The 14,675-nt window shown below is 43.8% G+C and overlaps 1 protein-coding gene across 4 annotated transcripts in view; it reads left to right on the top strand.

Moving 5' to 3' along the window:
- Positions 1-2,911, top strand: part of TEF (TEF transcription factor, PAR bZIP family member) — a 14,854-nt gene extending 11,943 nt beyond the window's left edge. For 2 of the 4 annotated variants that reach the window (XM_024200428.3, XM_024200425.3), the window contains exons 4-5: positions 718-929; positions 2,781-2,911. In XM_024200428.3, coding sequence (XP_024056196.1) covers positions 718-929; positions 2,781-2,802 — 234 coding nt within the window. In that variant the 3' untranslated portion in view covers positions 2,803-2,911. Of the gene's footprint in view, positions 1-717; positions 934-2,780 lie in introns of those variants that run through there. The other 2 variants (XM_024200429.3, XM_024200427.2) reach the window with 1 other exon arrangement.
- Positions 2,912-14,675: the final 11,764 nt, after the last annotated feature.

Here is a 14,675-nt window from a genome sequence, read left to right as displayed (position 1 = left end):
ATGTTGAAATACATTTGGGGCAAGGCCAATGTGCCATACCTACAGAGTTGAGTGGAGAATGTTGCTCAGAAGAGGGTTGGCAGGCTGATTCCTATTCAGCTGAAAGGCCCTTACTGCTTTGTTAACTTGGAGCAGTGAGTGAATTGTTGGGCAGGAGTGACTTGTGATGGTAGACACAGAAAAGGATGGAAAAACTAAGTTGTCTCAGCTCATTCCTCCCTTGCTCTTCCTCACTAATGCAAATTTGCCCCCCACACTGTATACAGTCTTCATGGTCATGTTCTCATTTGCCAGTGCTTTTTGTTTAGTCCAGTTCTAAATGCCCCGGACAATGAAACATTAATCACTTTCACTGGGAGACTATTCCACAGGCTAATAGACTTAGCTGTTAAGAAATTGTTCTTGATGTCCAGCTGAAATGTTCCCTTTGTTTAATTTCATCTCCGTTTTAGTTCCCCACCCTACCCTGGACTATCCTAAATAGGCTTCTTGTGAGGAGACAATCTTCCAGTACCAGGTTGCCTAAACTTCAGTTAGTATCTGAGCCTAGCCAACCCAACAGCTTCCTGCATGAGCTACAGGAGGAAGTCCAATAGCAAGTAGGATGGCTTTTTTGAGTAGGATGACTCTTGTGGTAGGGCAGGAAGGTAGCTGTTTGACGCTGGACATGAAATACTGAGCTGTCAGATTGGCATCTTTTTTTTTTCTTTCCTACAGGATGAAAAATATTGGACAAGGCGAAAGAAGAACAACGTGGCAGCAAAGCGTTCCCGCGATGCTCGGCGACTGAAAGAGAATCAGATCACAATCCGAGCAGCCTTCTTGGAGAAGGAGAACACTGCCCTCAGGACAGAGGTGGCAGAGCTGCGCAAGGAAGTGGGGAAATGCAAGAACATTGTCTCTAAATATGAGACCAGATACGGACCCTTGTAAGCACACTTTCTTTCCTTGCTAGGGCTCCTTGTTTAGCTCTTGGACTTCTCTGCCTTCTGTAGAGACTCCCAGAAATAACGTGTGGAGGCTTTGTCATTGTGCATCTATAACAAAGATCTGCTTCTGATGGCACAACTTGGTCAGGTCCTTTCCTGACCTTTGTGGTGCCAGAATCTAGGTTGTGTCCATCTTTACAGTTTTTTGTTAACACTGCTAGAGCAGTTGGTGATGCTAATCTAAGAGAATGGATTCATCCAGGGGAATAAAAGTGAATCTGATTAGATTGTTGGACAAGGCTTTTGCTTTCTGTTCTAATCTCCATTTTAAATGGAAAGAGAGCGGGCTGAAGTGCAAAAGTCTCCTGTCCGTTCGTTCGTGTTTTCTCTCTCTCTTGCTTTTAAAACCTAGTTTTATAATTTGGGTGCTGCGGGACAGCATCATAAAAAAAGTTCCTTTCCCAGTTCCTAGATATTGGAACGTAGCTGATCAGCACCCGTTGTGCGGGGCTCTGTGCTCCTGTTCAGGAGGAACAGGGAAACCACCTAGGCCTGCCAACTGTCTGTCTTCTGCAGAGGTGAAGATAACATTCTGATGAATATGCATTTGTGTAAACCAGAGTGCAGTGAAAACATTTTTCTAAACAATACTTGTACATTTTTCTTTGGCTAGCTCCCAGAACCATAGGATGAGGTGCAGGGCAGAGAGCCCCATACTTCTCCTTTACTAATGTGAGGTAACGCTTTTTGAGTTCACAGCAATGGATTTTAGGGAGTGCATCGCTCTCTTCTTCCTTTTCCCTAATACAGTTAGGGGACTTCTTTTCTTGAACAACTAATTATGCAGCACGTGACTCTTCATTCAGAAGTGAAGGAGAAGGGCACCACCAAACCTTGAGTCATTCACCTGTGGCCTCATCAGATCAAACCTCAGGTCCATCTCGTTTGGGAATCACCAGCACTTTGTGTTTTGGGCGGGGGGGAACAAACCCAAACCACCACTCTAATGCATCTTCCCAGTTGTACAAGTGTTGGTGGGGGATTTCTTCTGCACCCCTGTAAGTGTTACTTGGTCCTTTTGAGTAAGCTGGGGAGCAGCCACACCCAGTCTAAACACGAAGAACTTCTCTCACAACCTCTTTGGGTGGCAGTCTCTCCATGCCAGCTGGTTTTCTCTCAAGCACATGACTTACCCTCTTGGTGCTGAGAATGGATTACTTCCCAGCGCTGCTCCTACAATAAATGGTGCTAAAGAAAAATGCGTTTTTGTGTAATGTTGGAGGCCTCCTCCACCTGCAAGAATGGAGAGCTTTAGTAAGATGTCTGGTACACATGTAGACAGTCATTGTCATATGTATTTTATCCCAGGTTTATGGCAGTGAATATGTTAGAACTGGTGGGGTTAGATGTCTGGGGATGGTGTTTGTATTTGGGAGCAAGAGGAGTGTGGGAGATAAAAAAAATTTTAGGATAGATCTGAGTGAAGGAATTAGAAACTTATAAGAGCATGTCGAAGTTATGAGGTTTCTTTTTCTGTAACAGAGATTTTGACTAGCTCAGCTTTGCGAGCTCAATGTGAGAATAACGCAGCCTTTCTAAATTCATATGTTAGCTCCCTAATGGAGTGGGGAAGGAGGCTAATCCAGCATGATGGAAGTAAATCTGTACAGGAGCTGTTTTTCCCCTGCATTATTACCTGCTTGTCTGGGCTGAGCTGTTTTTTTGTGCAGCGCCAGTCTGATAGAATCCCACACCACTGGGGTTTTTTCTTTCACAGAGTGGTATGTAGCGGTGATAGGAGGAGTATATTGTAAGTAAATTGTCACACTTACTGCTTTGCTTTATTTAAAGTGACTTATCTGATTCCGAGTGATGCAACTTTAAAGACTTCTAAAAACAAAGAAACTAAAAAGCACACATGAAACCATCTGTCTTCAGAGTGAGCAGTGAGATGTGTGAGAGGTATCCAACACAAACAACTGACGGGGACCCTGCCTGCAAGTACCCCATCTGAACTGCCCGGGGGCTGGCATGATGAAAAGTGCAAGGTCTTCTTAATGCTGTGTATGGCTTTCTTATCTCTTTTTTTTTGTACTAATGTTTGTCTTCTCTCTGTAATCAAACTACAGTAATGTTACTTATTGACACTTGTCAATGACACTCACAGCTCATGTCTTTCAGTCCAATCTGTTGATGATTTGTGTGAATGGTGACTCTGTTTTGATACTTGAATGAAATGGGAGAAAGGGGGATTCTAACTTAAAATGGCTTAAATGATATTGTCACCGATTTTTGGGGTTAGGGGGCAGTGGAATAGGTTTTAGCTACTGCTGCAGCTGGATTCTGACAAGCGTAGCATCTTGAGGTACTGCTCGGGGTGCTGAACTAGAGGCATCCAGGGAAAATAGTCTAGGTGTGCAAGAAAATGTAACAGATTTGTTGAAGTAAACTAAAAAGCACCGTCGAGTGTGCTATACAAAGGGTAACAAATAAATCCTGTTATATACCCCAGATGACAAACACAGCTCCTCAACTACTTCCTCCCCTGATATGTACACTGTGGGGAGCCCACCCCCTTCACCTTTTACTTTTAAGGGGCTCTTTGTATCCCAGTAAAACAAATTACATCCATTTTCCTGTCTGTCGCACCAAAATAGGGGAGAGGTGTGTACCTGTGAGCTGCTGAGCCCTGTATTTTGCTGCAAGCCAGACCAGTCAATCTGTATTGAAGCCCAGGGGAACAGTGGCTAGCAGCTACTATGCTCTGCATCCTTCTCTTTTTTTCCTACTGCACTCTAATTCCCCAAGCACCTCGGAGAGTACGGCGTACATCTGTCTCATGGACCCAAAATATCCAGCAATGCCATTGTCATAATGGAACAGCTTTAAAAACAAAGACCCTGGGCATGTATGGAGGTAGATGAGGCACTTAGAGAGCATTGCAGGGATGTTGGCCCTGTGTAGAAAAGGGAGGCTGTCCATGGAAGGAAAGGTGCCATCAATACCGCAAAAGAATCCTAACCGGACATCATAACCAAATCTCTAGGTGAAAGAACAAATGGAATGGCTTATTTCCAGTAAAATATTGTAGGGCAGCACTTGTATCCAAGGTTCTGTCAATAACATAGAAATGAAGAGAGGAGGTTTTCTATGTGTCTATATGACAAACTCTCTGCCAGGTGGCTGATTAATGGCAGACACCTGGTTGATAAAGTGCTCTTGAAAGCCTGCAAAAGGAAAAGGGCCTAAGTGGGAGGCTCAGAATCCATTACAACTGAAACTTATGAAGTATGGTTTAATACTGTACAAATACTGTGTCTTCATCTTCCCCAGAGGGATCCTGCCCTCAGAACTTCTTAGTAGGAAGGAGAAGAGGAAAGGGAGCAATGGGGAGAAGCAGACTGCTGCAAACTTTCTTTAAACAAAGTTGTAACCAATTAATTTTTCAGTGTAACTTGGCAACGATGAATGGGCTTTATCCATCAAGTGCACTGCTTGATCTAGTCTTGCAAGTGGACCATGTTTTCAGTGTTAAAGAACATGCTTTAACTTTTTTTCCTAACCAGTAAGAAATGTTATCAATATGTATATAATAAGATTCCAGGATTGTCACTCTGAAGCCTATTATGTCTGTAGAGTCAATGTGAAGCGATGGAAACAGCTACACAGGTAGTTGAGAGCTCTTTTTGTTCTGAATATCACCAGGTGCAGTCATCGCTGTGACTTGTGATCTGTTACTGTCATAAGTTCACAGCCATTTTTGGCTTTTTTGCACACACAACTTTACAGATTACATCCATGGAACAAGACAACTAGTACTTTTATAAGTTGGAACTCTTAAGATTCGCTAGGATAGTACATGACAGTTTCCAAATATCTGCGAATGGGTTACTATTCCAGCATCAAATTCCTAAAATGTCAAGGATATGTTACCACCTGTCTAAAGTGCTGCAGGCTTACACCTTGTACTGCAGATCTGAACAACCTTCTTTTTTTAGTTTAAGGGCCTTGATTTTAAAGATGTTGAATGCATGTAAATATATTAACATCTTCTAGCATATATTTCCAATTCCTTAGCTCTGAATTATTGTTTTTCAAAGCCATGTTAACCATTTGAGGAGAGGTGCTACTAACTGTGCCAGGTACATCTTAAGGTAGCAGGTGCCGAGGAGGTCCAGCAGCTCCAGGCTTTAGGAATATTGTAAAAGTACAATTGTGGCAAAAATATTTTGTGTAGACAGCAGGAGATCAGTGCTGCTGTGGAACTTCAGATCTGCAGAGCTCCTAAACTTTACAGAACTGAAGCTCCTGGTTATCAAAAGTCCTGACTTTACAAAGTGTTTAGTTATCTCAAAGCTTTGTAAAACAGGGTGTGTCTGTGTGGCTTTCTCCTGGCTGTGGTGGGTGAGCCCAAGACAAAGGGCAGATGCAGAGGTGACCTGACCCATTAACTTCATATTGTACAGTAACCTAGATCTAAATATTTACTGAGGAAAGAACATTTATTTTAGTATTTTTTTTTATTATTTTTTTTTAATGGCTTTTCCCCTCACAGAAATACAAAATCTTGACCAGCTTTGTTGGTCTTAAGTAATTCTTCTGTTGTGCATCTACTAAAACCACTACTAAAAGTTGGGGGAAGGGACAACAAAGCTAATAAAGTTCCTTGGAGATCGTCAGTATTTTTAGCCGGATGGTTCATTATTTTTTATTGTGTGGCTTTTTTAGAATACAAACATTTAAAGTTCAGGCAGTCACAATGGAGTGGAGAGCTGTGAGGGAGGTAAAAAAGTAAGCGCAGGATAAAGAGGAGTGGAAAAACCAAAAGATAAGATTAAGGCAAAATACTAGCCTGAGCCAGAATGCTGAAACTGAGGCCGACCTGCTTCTAATTTGGGGGCAGTTCAGATCCAGATCTCAACCCCACAGCTTGGGCTCTTACCCAAGATGTTTACTTTTTTAAGTGATGGGCGCCTCCTTTTCTTCGCCATATTTTTTATGGCCTGAGATAGAGCATGAAGGTGAAAAGAACTTGGGAGAGTGAGGGAAGGTGCTATTATTTCTAACTACAGTAGTTATATTAATGTACTCACTATATGTCCATTAAATTAAGGCACTTGATTCTGACTTGCAGATGGCAGTAGTACTGCACTTTGCTCATGTGGTGGCCTGAATTGCTTGACAGAGCTGCATCCATATGTGCAGCTGAGGGTGAGGTGAGGATTTGTTTACTTACCTAAATGGAATAGCAGGTAGCTGGTATCTATCTTCTAGAGCAGCGATGATGTATCTGTTTGCTACTGGTCAGGATAATGGAAGGATTAATCTTCTACACTCATGTGATTTATTGGAATATTGTATTTTGTATAACTTAGAACATGTAAATACACTTTTAAAATTAATCGTCCTATGAAGTAATAAATAGCGCTTCCATTGTAACACCTGAAAATTGTTAAAAGTGCTTCATGTCGCATGACTTGGGATTTTTTTTCCTAGAGAACTGCAGAAAGCAAAGTGAGATTGATGTTGTGGAGTTTTAATTTAATTGTGATGCTTCCTGGTAACAAAAATATTTAAAAATAATAAACCACCCAAGCCAAGAAACTTCATTTAATTTTTTTACAGTAGTCACTTAGGTGACATTCATCACTGTACTCAGACAATCCCATTTTCTGGATAGTCAGTTTTGTTGTTGGCCAGTAACATTTGGAAAGCACTCCTATTGGTCAGTTTCATAAAAAGCACTGTGCGAGTCCAGAAAAACAGTAACGTGTTTTTTAAATTGGTTGTGGCTTAAATGTAGCCCTCTAATGTAGCCCTCTAACCAGACTTCAATGTCGTTGACTGTTACTGCAACTCATTCATAACATAAGTAGAATAAACCTTCATCAGTCATGTTGTGTACACACAAATATACGGTTATCCTACTCGCACACCTTTTGGTGCGTGAAGAGATCCATTGACTAAAGACTTGAGTTTTCAAGTATCAGAGGGGTAGCCGTGTTAGTCTAAATCTTTAAAAAGCAACAGAGGGTCCTGTGGCTAACCTTCTGTTAGTCTTAAAGGTGCCACAGGACCCTCTGAGTTTTCAGTGCATTTTCACTGGATACTGCACAGATGGAACTTTCAGCAGCCAGTCAAATTCTTCTTTTTGTGTCAATTTTAGACTAGAGGAAAACAAAATTAATGGTTGAGAATCATGGTCAATGTGTTAGGAAGTAACTTGTCCTTGTCCTTCAAACTTTATCTAGCACTGGGGCCCACAGCCCTGTGATAAAACCTTCCCCCTGACATATCTTCAGCTCACTGACTTTAACTGATGTACAGCAGTGGCCTCCACTCCAGTATCTGCTGCTGCAGCATTCCATTGAAATAACAATGGAAAATTACACATTTTTCATAGTGGGCAGAAATGGTGGTACATTTTTGTATTATGTTCCCAAGCTGTTAAGTACCTGTGAAGCAGCTAAGTTATGTGCAAGTTATTCACTGGAGTTCTGCTCCTGTCAAGCTTTTTTGGAGAAGAGGAGAGCGTCTGTTTTGATCTCATTAGTGTTTCTGGAAGAATCTCGTTTGGTGTGTTTTTGGTTTACACTACATTTTATTGCCAGAAGCAAGAGAATTTTGAAGTGTCCTTTATTTGGATCTGCAGATGACACCACTCTATCCCACTAAATAAGGAAAAATTTGACTGCAGAATGTTTTATTAACTGCAAAATATTTTAATATATAGTTTTGCTTTGTGTCATTAAACAATTGCTGTGTTTCACCTCTTGGGTGTCTCTGTTTTTGAGGAAGGCAAAGTAATTCCTGTATATAGTTTTGTAAGTCAGTCTGTAAAATGCTTTTCGGATCATTCTGGATGAAAGGCCCTATAGAAATGTAAAATTGCTACTATTTACCAGATACGATCATGTTTGTGAAATAGGTGGGTAAAGTTGTCTATTACCATAAATAATCTAGCTTCGCTATTAATCCTGTACCCAAAACTGCTCATTTTGTATACACACTCTTGCCAGCTGATTGGAGAAAATAAAGGTGCCTGAATTGCAGTCTAATGAGGAAAGGGCATTTCACTGTACACCTGGTATCCTCCTATATTTCCACTTCTGACACTTCTTTTTTTTTTTTTTTTTTTTTTTAAATGAACAAACTGGATTTGAAGTTTCCAAGTCTTGAAAAATCACTTGGAATTTGTGGGTAGTTGAAATCCTTTCTGTTCTTGACAACTGTGGGTTGGTTTTTTTTTATGCTTTTTTTGTTTAACATGTAAAGTTTTGACTGTATTAAATTGTTAGTATTTTTCCTTTTTAAAAAAATAAAGTGTATATTCCACTATAATAAGATCTAGTCATGTATTTTTCTCTCTCTCTCTGCCAGCGTTCTGCCTGATGCTAATCCTTCAATTGTTATGGAAAGGGGCTGCATCTTCCAAAATTAGGTTCTACTGGTCTACTTGTATGCGTATACGGTGTATACGCAACACAGTTTCTCATCTTATGTTTCCTTTATTACATTGGGATTATAAACTGACTTCGGAAATGTCACAAGGTTTCATACTTAGTGTCCCTTGATCACTTCCAGCTCAAACTTTCACTTTGCAAGGTCCAAAGAAAACTTGCCAATGTCGCAAACATAATCTGTGGTCTTTCTGCCTCAGCACTACAATGAGACAGTTAGGATTTAGTTGGCAATCTTGTGGACGAAGCAGAATTTTATTTAGGACTCCAGGGAGCAAATATGTTGAAAATGATGGTTTCCCCACTCCCCCCCTCCCCCCGGCCTATTTTTTAAACCTCAACCAAACTTTCTAAGAATGGTGCTGGTGAAGAGTGCTGGATTATTTATACCCTAATCAGGTAAATCCTACATAGTGGTAGCACATGGTTTTTACTACCCCCTCCATCCCCACGCTGTGCCTAGGGTGACCAGATGTCCCGATTTTATAGGGACAGTCCCAATTTTTGGGTCTTTTTCTTATATAGGCTCCTATTACCCCCCACCCCCTGTCCTGTTTTTTCACATTTGCTGTCTGGTCACCCTAGCTGTGCCTCAGACTTAACTTAAAAGGACCACTCCTAGGGAAAGGCCTTTGGTGTCTTTGGCCCCATTCAATCCTTGGGGGCCAGTTGTGACTTTAGTATGAATAATGAAGGTGCTGTAAATGTACATGGTATCACAAGGGTAGCCATCGCATTGTAGTAATCAACACTTCAGATGCATGGAGTGAAAATTACAGATACAGGCATAAATATATATTGGCACAATATAAATGCTTGTATCTGTAATTTTCACTCCATGCATCTGAAGAAGTAGGTTTTTTTTACCCACAAAAGCTTATGCCCAAATAAATGTTAGTCTTTAAGGTGCCACCAGACTCTTTGTTTAAATGTACATGGTGCTTTACAAAACAAAGCAAGCCCTGTTCCATGCACCTAAAACTGTAATGAGATTGTCTAAATTTACAGTCCCATAAAAGGGAAGGCTGGGGGAGGACTACGTCTACGAAGAACAATGTAGAAAAAATGATGTGGAGAACTCTACTAGGAAATGCACTGAGGCGTCTTAACCATTTTTCACAGTGAATGGCCATAGGATAGTAGCAGTGGTTTCTAATGTCTGCTGCTTCAGTCTGATGAACTAGAGGTGTAAAGCTCCTTTTCTCATGCCTGACCCTTGAGTCATCTGCTTCTAACTCCCTTTTTTCTGTAGTTGTGCTTAGCAGGATTTAAGTTTGCAAAATGTCAGCAAATCTCTCTCTTTTTGGACTCAAATCTCCCTTTATTGAACAGCAGCACCATCTCCTGTCAGCTTCATATACAGAAGGTGAGGTCTGGGGGAAACACTTGAAATCAAATTTCCCCAGGTCTCAAGCAGTGGTGGGAAGGGTGTCTAAATGTGACTGAACAATAAACACAAAATGCACGTGGAGGCAGAAGGTTCCATACTCTACTGTTCAAATGAAACCTTTGGGAGCCACACGGAGTTGTAAGAATGGCCTTGCAGTCTGGATGAGGAGGGGCTTGATGATGGGGCTATTGCTTGTTCCGATCACCCCCAGGTCTGTGGCGAGCCAAAGTTACTGTGGTGAAGTTGGTTTCTCAGTCTAGCTCTGCATGAAGTGGCTGCTCATCACTGGTGTCAAGTGGCCTCCTTGGCAGTCTCAGCAGAGTCTCCGAGGACTGAACTGACATCTCCCTAGAGCGTCCCAGCAGAGTCGGACAGAGGCGCAGCTGCAGGGACAAAGCTTGCACTGCTGATATTTGTCACATTATACCTTCTCTGGAGAATAAAGGGAGCACTGAAGTGCCCCAAGCTGTTGCTGTAGCACCTTTTACCAGCAATCCAATTCATTTGCTTGGGCACTAGAAGGAACTGCTGAAAGCTGAAGTGGAGTTTCTATCACTGAAGGTACTCCAGGGGTCAGACTAAATGCCCGTCTATCAAGTGTGGATTAAGGGATAAGGGAAATCGTAGAGTCATAGAAGTTTAGGGTTGGAAGAGACGTCAGGAGGTCATTTAGTTCAACCACCTGCTCAAAGCTAAATCATCCCAACCAGAGCTTTGTCAAGCTGGGCCTTAAAAACCTCTAAGGATGGAGATTCCACTACCTCCTTAGGTAACCCATTCCAGTGCTTCACCACCCTCCTAGTGAAATAGTGTTTCTTAATATCCAACCTAGACCTCCCCCACTGCAACTTGAGACCATTGCTCCTTGTTCTGTCATCTGCCACCACTGAGAACAGCCTCGCTCCATCCTCTTAACAGAACAAGGAGTAACGGTGAAGCACTGGAATGGGTTACCTAGGGAGGTGGTGGAATCTCCTTCCTTAGACAAAGCCCTGGCTGGGATGATTTAGTTGGGGATTGGTCCTGCTTTGAGCAGGGGGTTGGAGTAGATGACCTCCTGAGGTCCCTTCCAACCCTGATATTCTATGATTCTTTGGAAGCCCTCTTCAGGTAGTTGAAGGCTGCTATCAAATCCCCCCTCCCTCTTCTCTTCTGCAGACTAAATAAGCCCAGTTCCCTCAGTCTCTCCTCATAAGTCATGTGCCCCAGACCCCTAATCATTTTCGTTGCCCTCCGCTGGACTGTCTCCAATTTGTCCACATTCTTTCTGTATTGGGGGGCCCAAAAGTGGACACCATACTCCAGATGTGGCCTCACCAGTGCCAAATAGAGGGGAATAATCACTTCCCTCAATCTGCTGGCAATGCTTCTACTAATGCAGCCCAATATGCTGTTAACCTTTTGGCAACAAAGACACACTGTTGACTCATATCCAGCTTCTCGTCCACTGTAATCCCCAGGTCCTTTTCTGCAGAACTGCCGCTTAGCCAGTCAGTCCCCAGCCTGTAGCAGTGCATGGGATTCTTCTGTCCTAAGTGCAGGACTCTGCACTTGTCCTTGTTGGACCTCACCATATTTCTTTTGGCCCAATCCTCCAATTTGTCTAGGTCACTCTGGACCCTATCCCTACCCTCCAGCGTATCTCCTCTCCCCCAGCTTAGTGTCATCCACAAACTTGCTGAGGGCGCAATCCATCCCATCATCCAGATCGTTAATGAAGATGTTGACCAAAATCCCTACAGTGTTGCAGTGAGAATAGACTAAATGACTGGCTAGAGCTGTCTCCTTCTACAGATTATTTACTGCCACTTCTCTCTGGTCACCTCCCTGAGAAATGCCTGATTGCCAATGACCTGGGCAGCATGGGGACTCAGGCTAAGAGCGTAAACAAACTCTCAATCGGTTAACTAGAAATAAGAACCTGACCTATTTAACATTTAAGGCCATGTCCAGCCCATGGGCTTGACAGCGCATTTTAAGAGGAACTGTGTGGGTGCAGTGAGGTCTGTGTGTATGGGTCTCATTCAGAAACAGATTAACATCCCAGTGAGAACACGTGGGGTTGGTGCCTAGCAAGATGGCTGCTGCCAGCACTAGAAATACCCGTTGATGCTCCTTCCCCCCTCCCCGCCCCCCAGGGTCAATGTCTTCTGTGGAAACGTACAAACTCGCTAAATAAGCAAACTTTTATTACCTGTTCCCTGCAGGAAAGTGCAGTGATGCTCAGGAGAGTGGCAATGTAAAACTGGCAGCCTGCTTCCTGTCTGCAGTGGAGTCCGATCTGCTGACTTCAGTGACCAAAATAAATCCTTACTACGTTTTGCTCCTGCCATCTCCACAAAGCCAGCAGAGCTACAGGAGTGTGAGCTAGAATCTGTTCTGTTTTGTGTTGGCGCTGCAGTGCCAACAGATTTAATTTTTCTCCCCAAGAAGCCATCTAGGACTTAAATCTACAGAGAATTGCTGTGTATTTAAAACGAGGCATTTCGCTTCTTTCCTATTACTCTGTTAGCCCTTGTAACTGGCTAGCACATCTTGTGAAAAATATTTCAAGCACTACACATGGTCTTCAGATAGGGTGACCAGATGTCCTGATTTTATAGGGACAGTCCCAATTTTTGGAGCTTTTTCTTACATAGGCACCTATTAGCCCCCCTCCCCCCCCCGTTCCGATTTTTCACACTTGCTATCTGGTCACCCTATCTTCAGAGGGTGTGCTAGGGCATAGTCTATTGAGCTGGAGCTGCAGGTTCTTTCACCAGCAGGTGACTAGTTTGCATATGTGATCACAGCTTTACTGGGACACTGAATTCCCCTTCAGAACTGCAATTAAGTGTGGCGGTGTCATGATTATTTGAGAAGGGAGGATGGCAGAAGCTAGCCATGGTGTGTCAGGAACGAGGGGGAATAGAAGGAAGCGGTGGGGGCATGTAGAGAAAGGAGCAGAATTTCAAAGTTTGATTTGAAGAGACAATTACATCAGGAGGAGGAAGGGGAGGGGGTCCTGGGTAGTGCAAGTGAAAGAAGAGCCAGTGTCCAGCCTTTCTCCTCTGTGGAAAGGGGAGAGGACAGCGAAAGCTGGGATTGGAGGGACTGAGGGAATGAGTGGCCAGGCAGGAAGAGCAGGATAAAGGCAGAGACTCTGGCAACATTCCAGATGTGGCAATAGGTAGCTTTACGCACCTTTCATACGCATTTGCAAGTTCAGGGTCAAAAAGATTACTCAGCTTTTCTAGTCCTGGACTTTGCTTCCAGAGAGAGAGAGACGGCAGAGTCAGCGACCTGAGCTGGTTGACCCAAAAGCAGCACTTTTTCAGTCTCCTACAGTGAATCAGAGTAAGACTTAAACAACTAATCTATTCAGTTCTGTCTAGATTCTTACACCCTGCCTATCGCCATAGTTTGTGAGCATCCGCCAAAGTTAAAAAAAAAACAGGTGACCACCATCAGTCAGATAAAAGGTTCTTCTCTCACAGGGAAAAGTTTCATGAGGGGGATGATTTATTTGTTTTTAAATCATAAATGAAGCTTAAAGCCAGGTAAAAGAAGTGAGCTTTGCATTAGAACCTGAAAGTGGTGATATTTGTGTTTGTATTTACTTCCTTTGGGAGGGCGTTCCAGGCCTAAAATATAAAGTTTCTGCCTTCAGGTAGACAGATCCGCTGGTTCTGAGCCATGGGCTCACCTGGCTCTCAGAGCATGAGGTGGTCCTTCAGGCAACCTTAGGGTGACCAGATTGCAAGAGTGAAATATCAGGACACACTGGGCGAGTGGGGGGAAAGAAGAGAGCCACAGCTGCTCAGCACCCCACACAGAATGCCCCAACTCGCTAGTTTCCCAATACACACAGATTTCTCCTCCCTCCCTCCCAGTGCCCTTCCCCACAGCCCCACCACCACAACTAAACAGTGCCCCACACAGACCCCCCACCGGCAACCTTCTTCTGGAGTCTAATAAGGACTGAAATCTTAAATGTGAATTTGTTCTCTAAGTAGCACATGGAGTGAGCAGAGTACAGGACTGATGTTTGTGGTAATCTGTGTTGCTGAGAAGAGATGCTGCTGCGTTCTGCACATGCATTTTCTGGGCTGATGCTTTCAAGGCCATGTAAGTAAGGTGAGCAGAGTGTGTTATTTTAACTTTTATGCTTACAACATGGAAGAGAACCTAGGCAGATATACTATAGCCAGGGCCGCCCAGAGGATTCAGGGGGCCTGGGGCAAAGCAATTTCGGGGGCCCCTTCCATAAAAAAAAGTTGCAACACTATAGAATACTATATTCTCGCGGGGTGGCCCCGGGGCCTGGGGCAAATTGTCTCACTTGCCCCGCCCCCTTGGGCGGCCCTGACTATAGCTTAGTGGCATGAATTTTACTCCTGAGGAAATTCTGCATGAAAACAATTACGAATTCTGCGTGCAATGTTTTAAAATTCTGCAAATATTATTTGTCAGTAAATAAATTTGGAGGCTTCAGCATGGCAGTGGGGAGCACAGGCCACTGGCTGCACGGAGGTGGGAGATCACTTTGCAGCCCGCTCCTGACAGCGACTTGGGGATGAGGCTGCACCCAACCCTGACAGCACAAGGGTCGGGCCTGCCCCAGAAACACCCCAAGGCCCCTCTATGCTAGGCACACTAGGTGTGGGCAAGCAGGCTCAGCCTGGCAGGATTCAAGTGTGGAGCAGCTTTGGGGCGGGGGGGCAGGTGTGGGATGAGAGGGTTCTGTATGGGCAATCTGGGTGCGGGCAGCTCCATGGGGGGTTGCAGGAGGGATCCGGATGCACAGGGGCTTGTTGGGGAGTTCTGGGTGCAGGTGCAATGGAACTCTGCAAGGGGGTCCAAGTGAAGGTGGTTGGGGCTCATTGGGGGGGTCTGACTGTGGGGGGGATGCGGCTC

Source organism: Terrapene carolina, unplaced genomic scaffold, assembly GCF_002925995.2.
Source record: "Terrapene carolina triunguis isolate 2854851 unplaced genomic scaffold, T_m_triunguis-2.0 Scaffold247, whole genome shotgun sequence".
Lineage (NCBI taxonomy): Eukaryota > Metazoa > Chordata > Testudines > Emydidae > Terrapene > Terrapene triunguis.
Note: the sequence above shows the minus strand (reverse complement) of the source record. Positions and strands in the feature narration are given on the sequence as shown.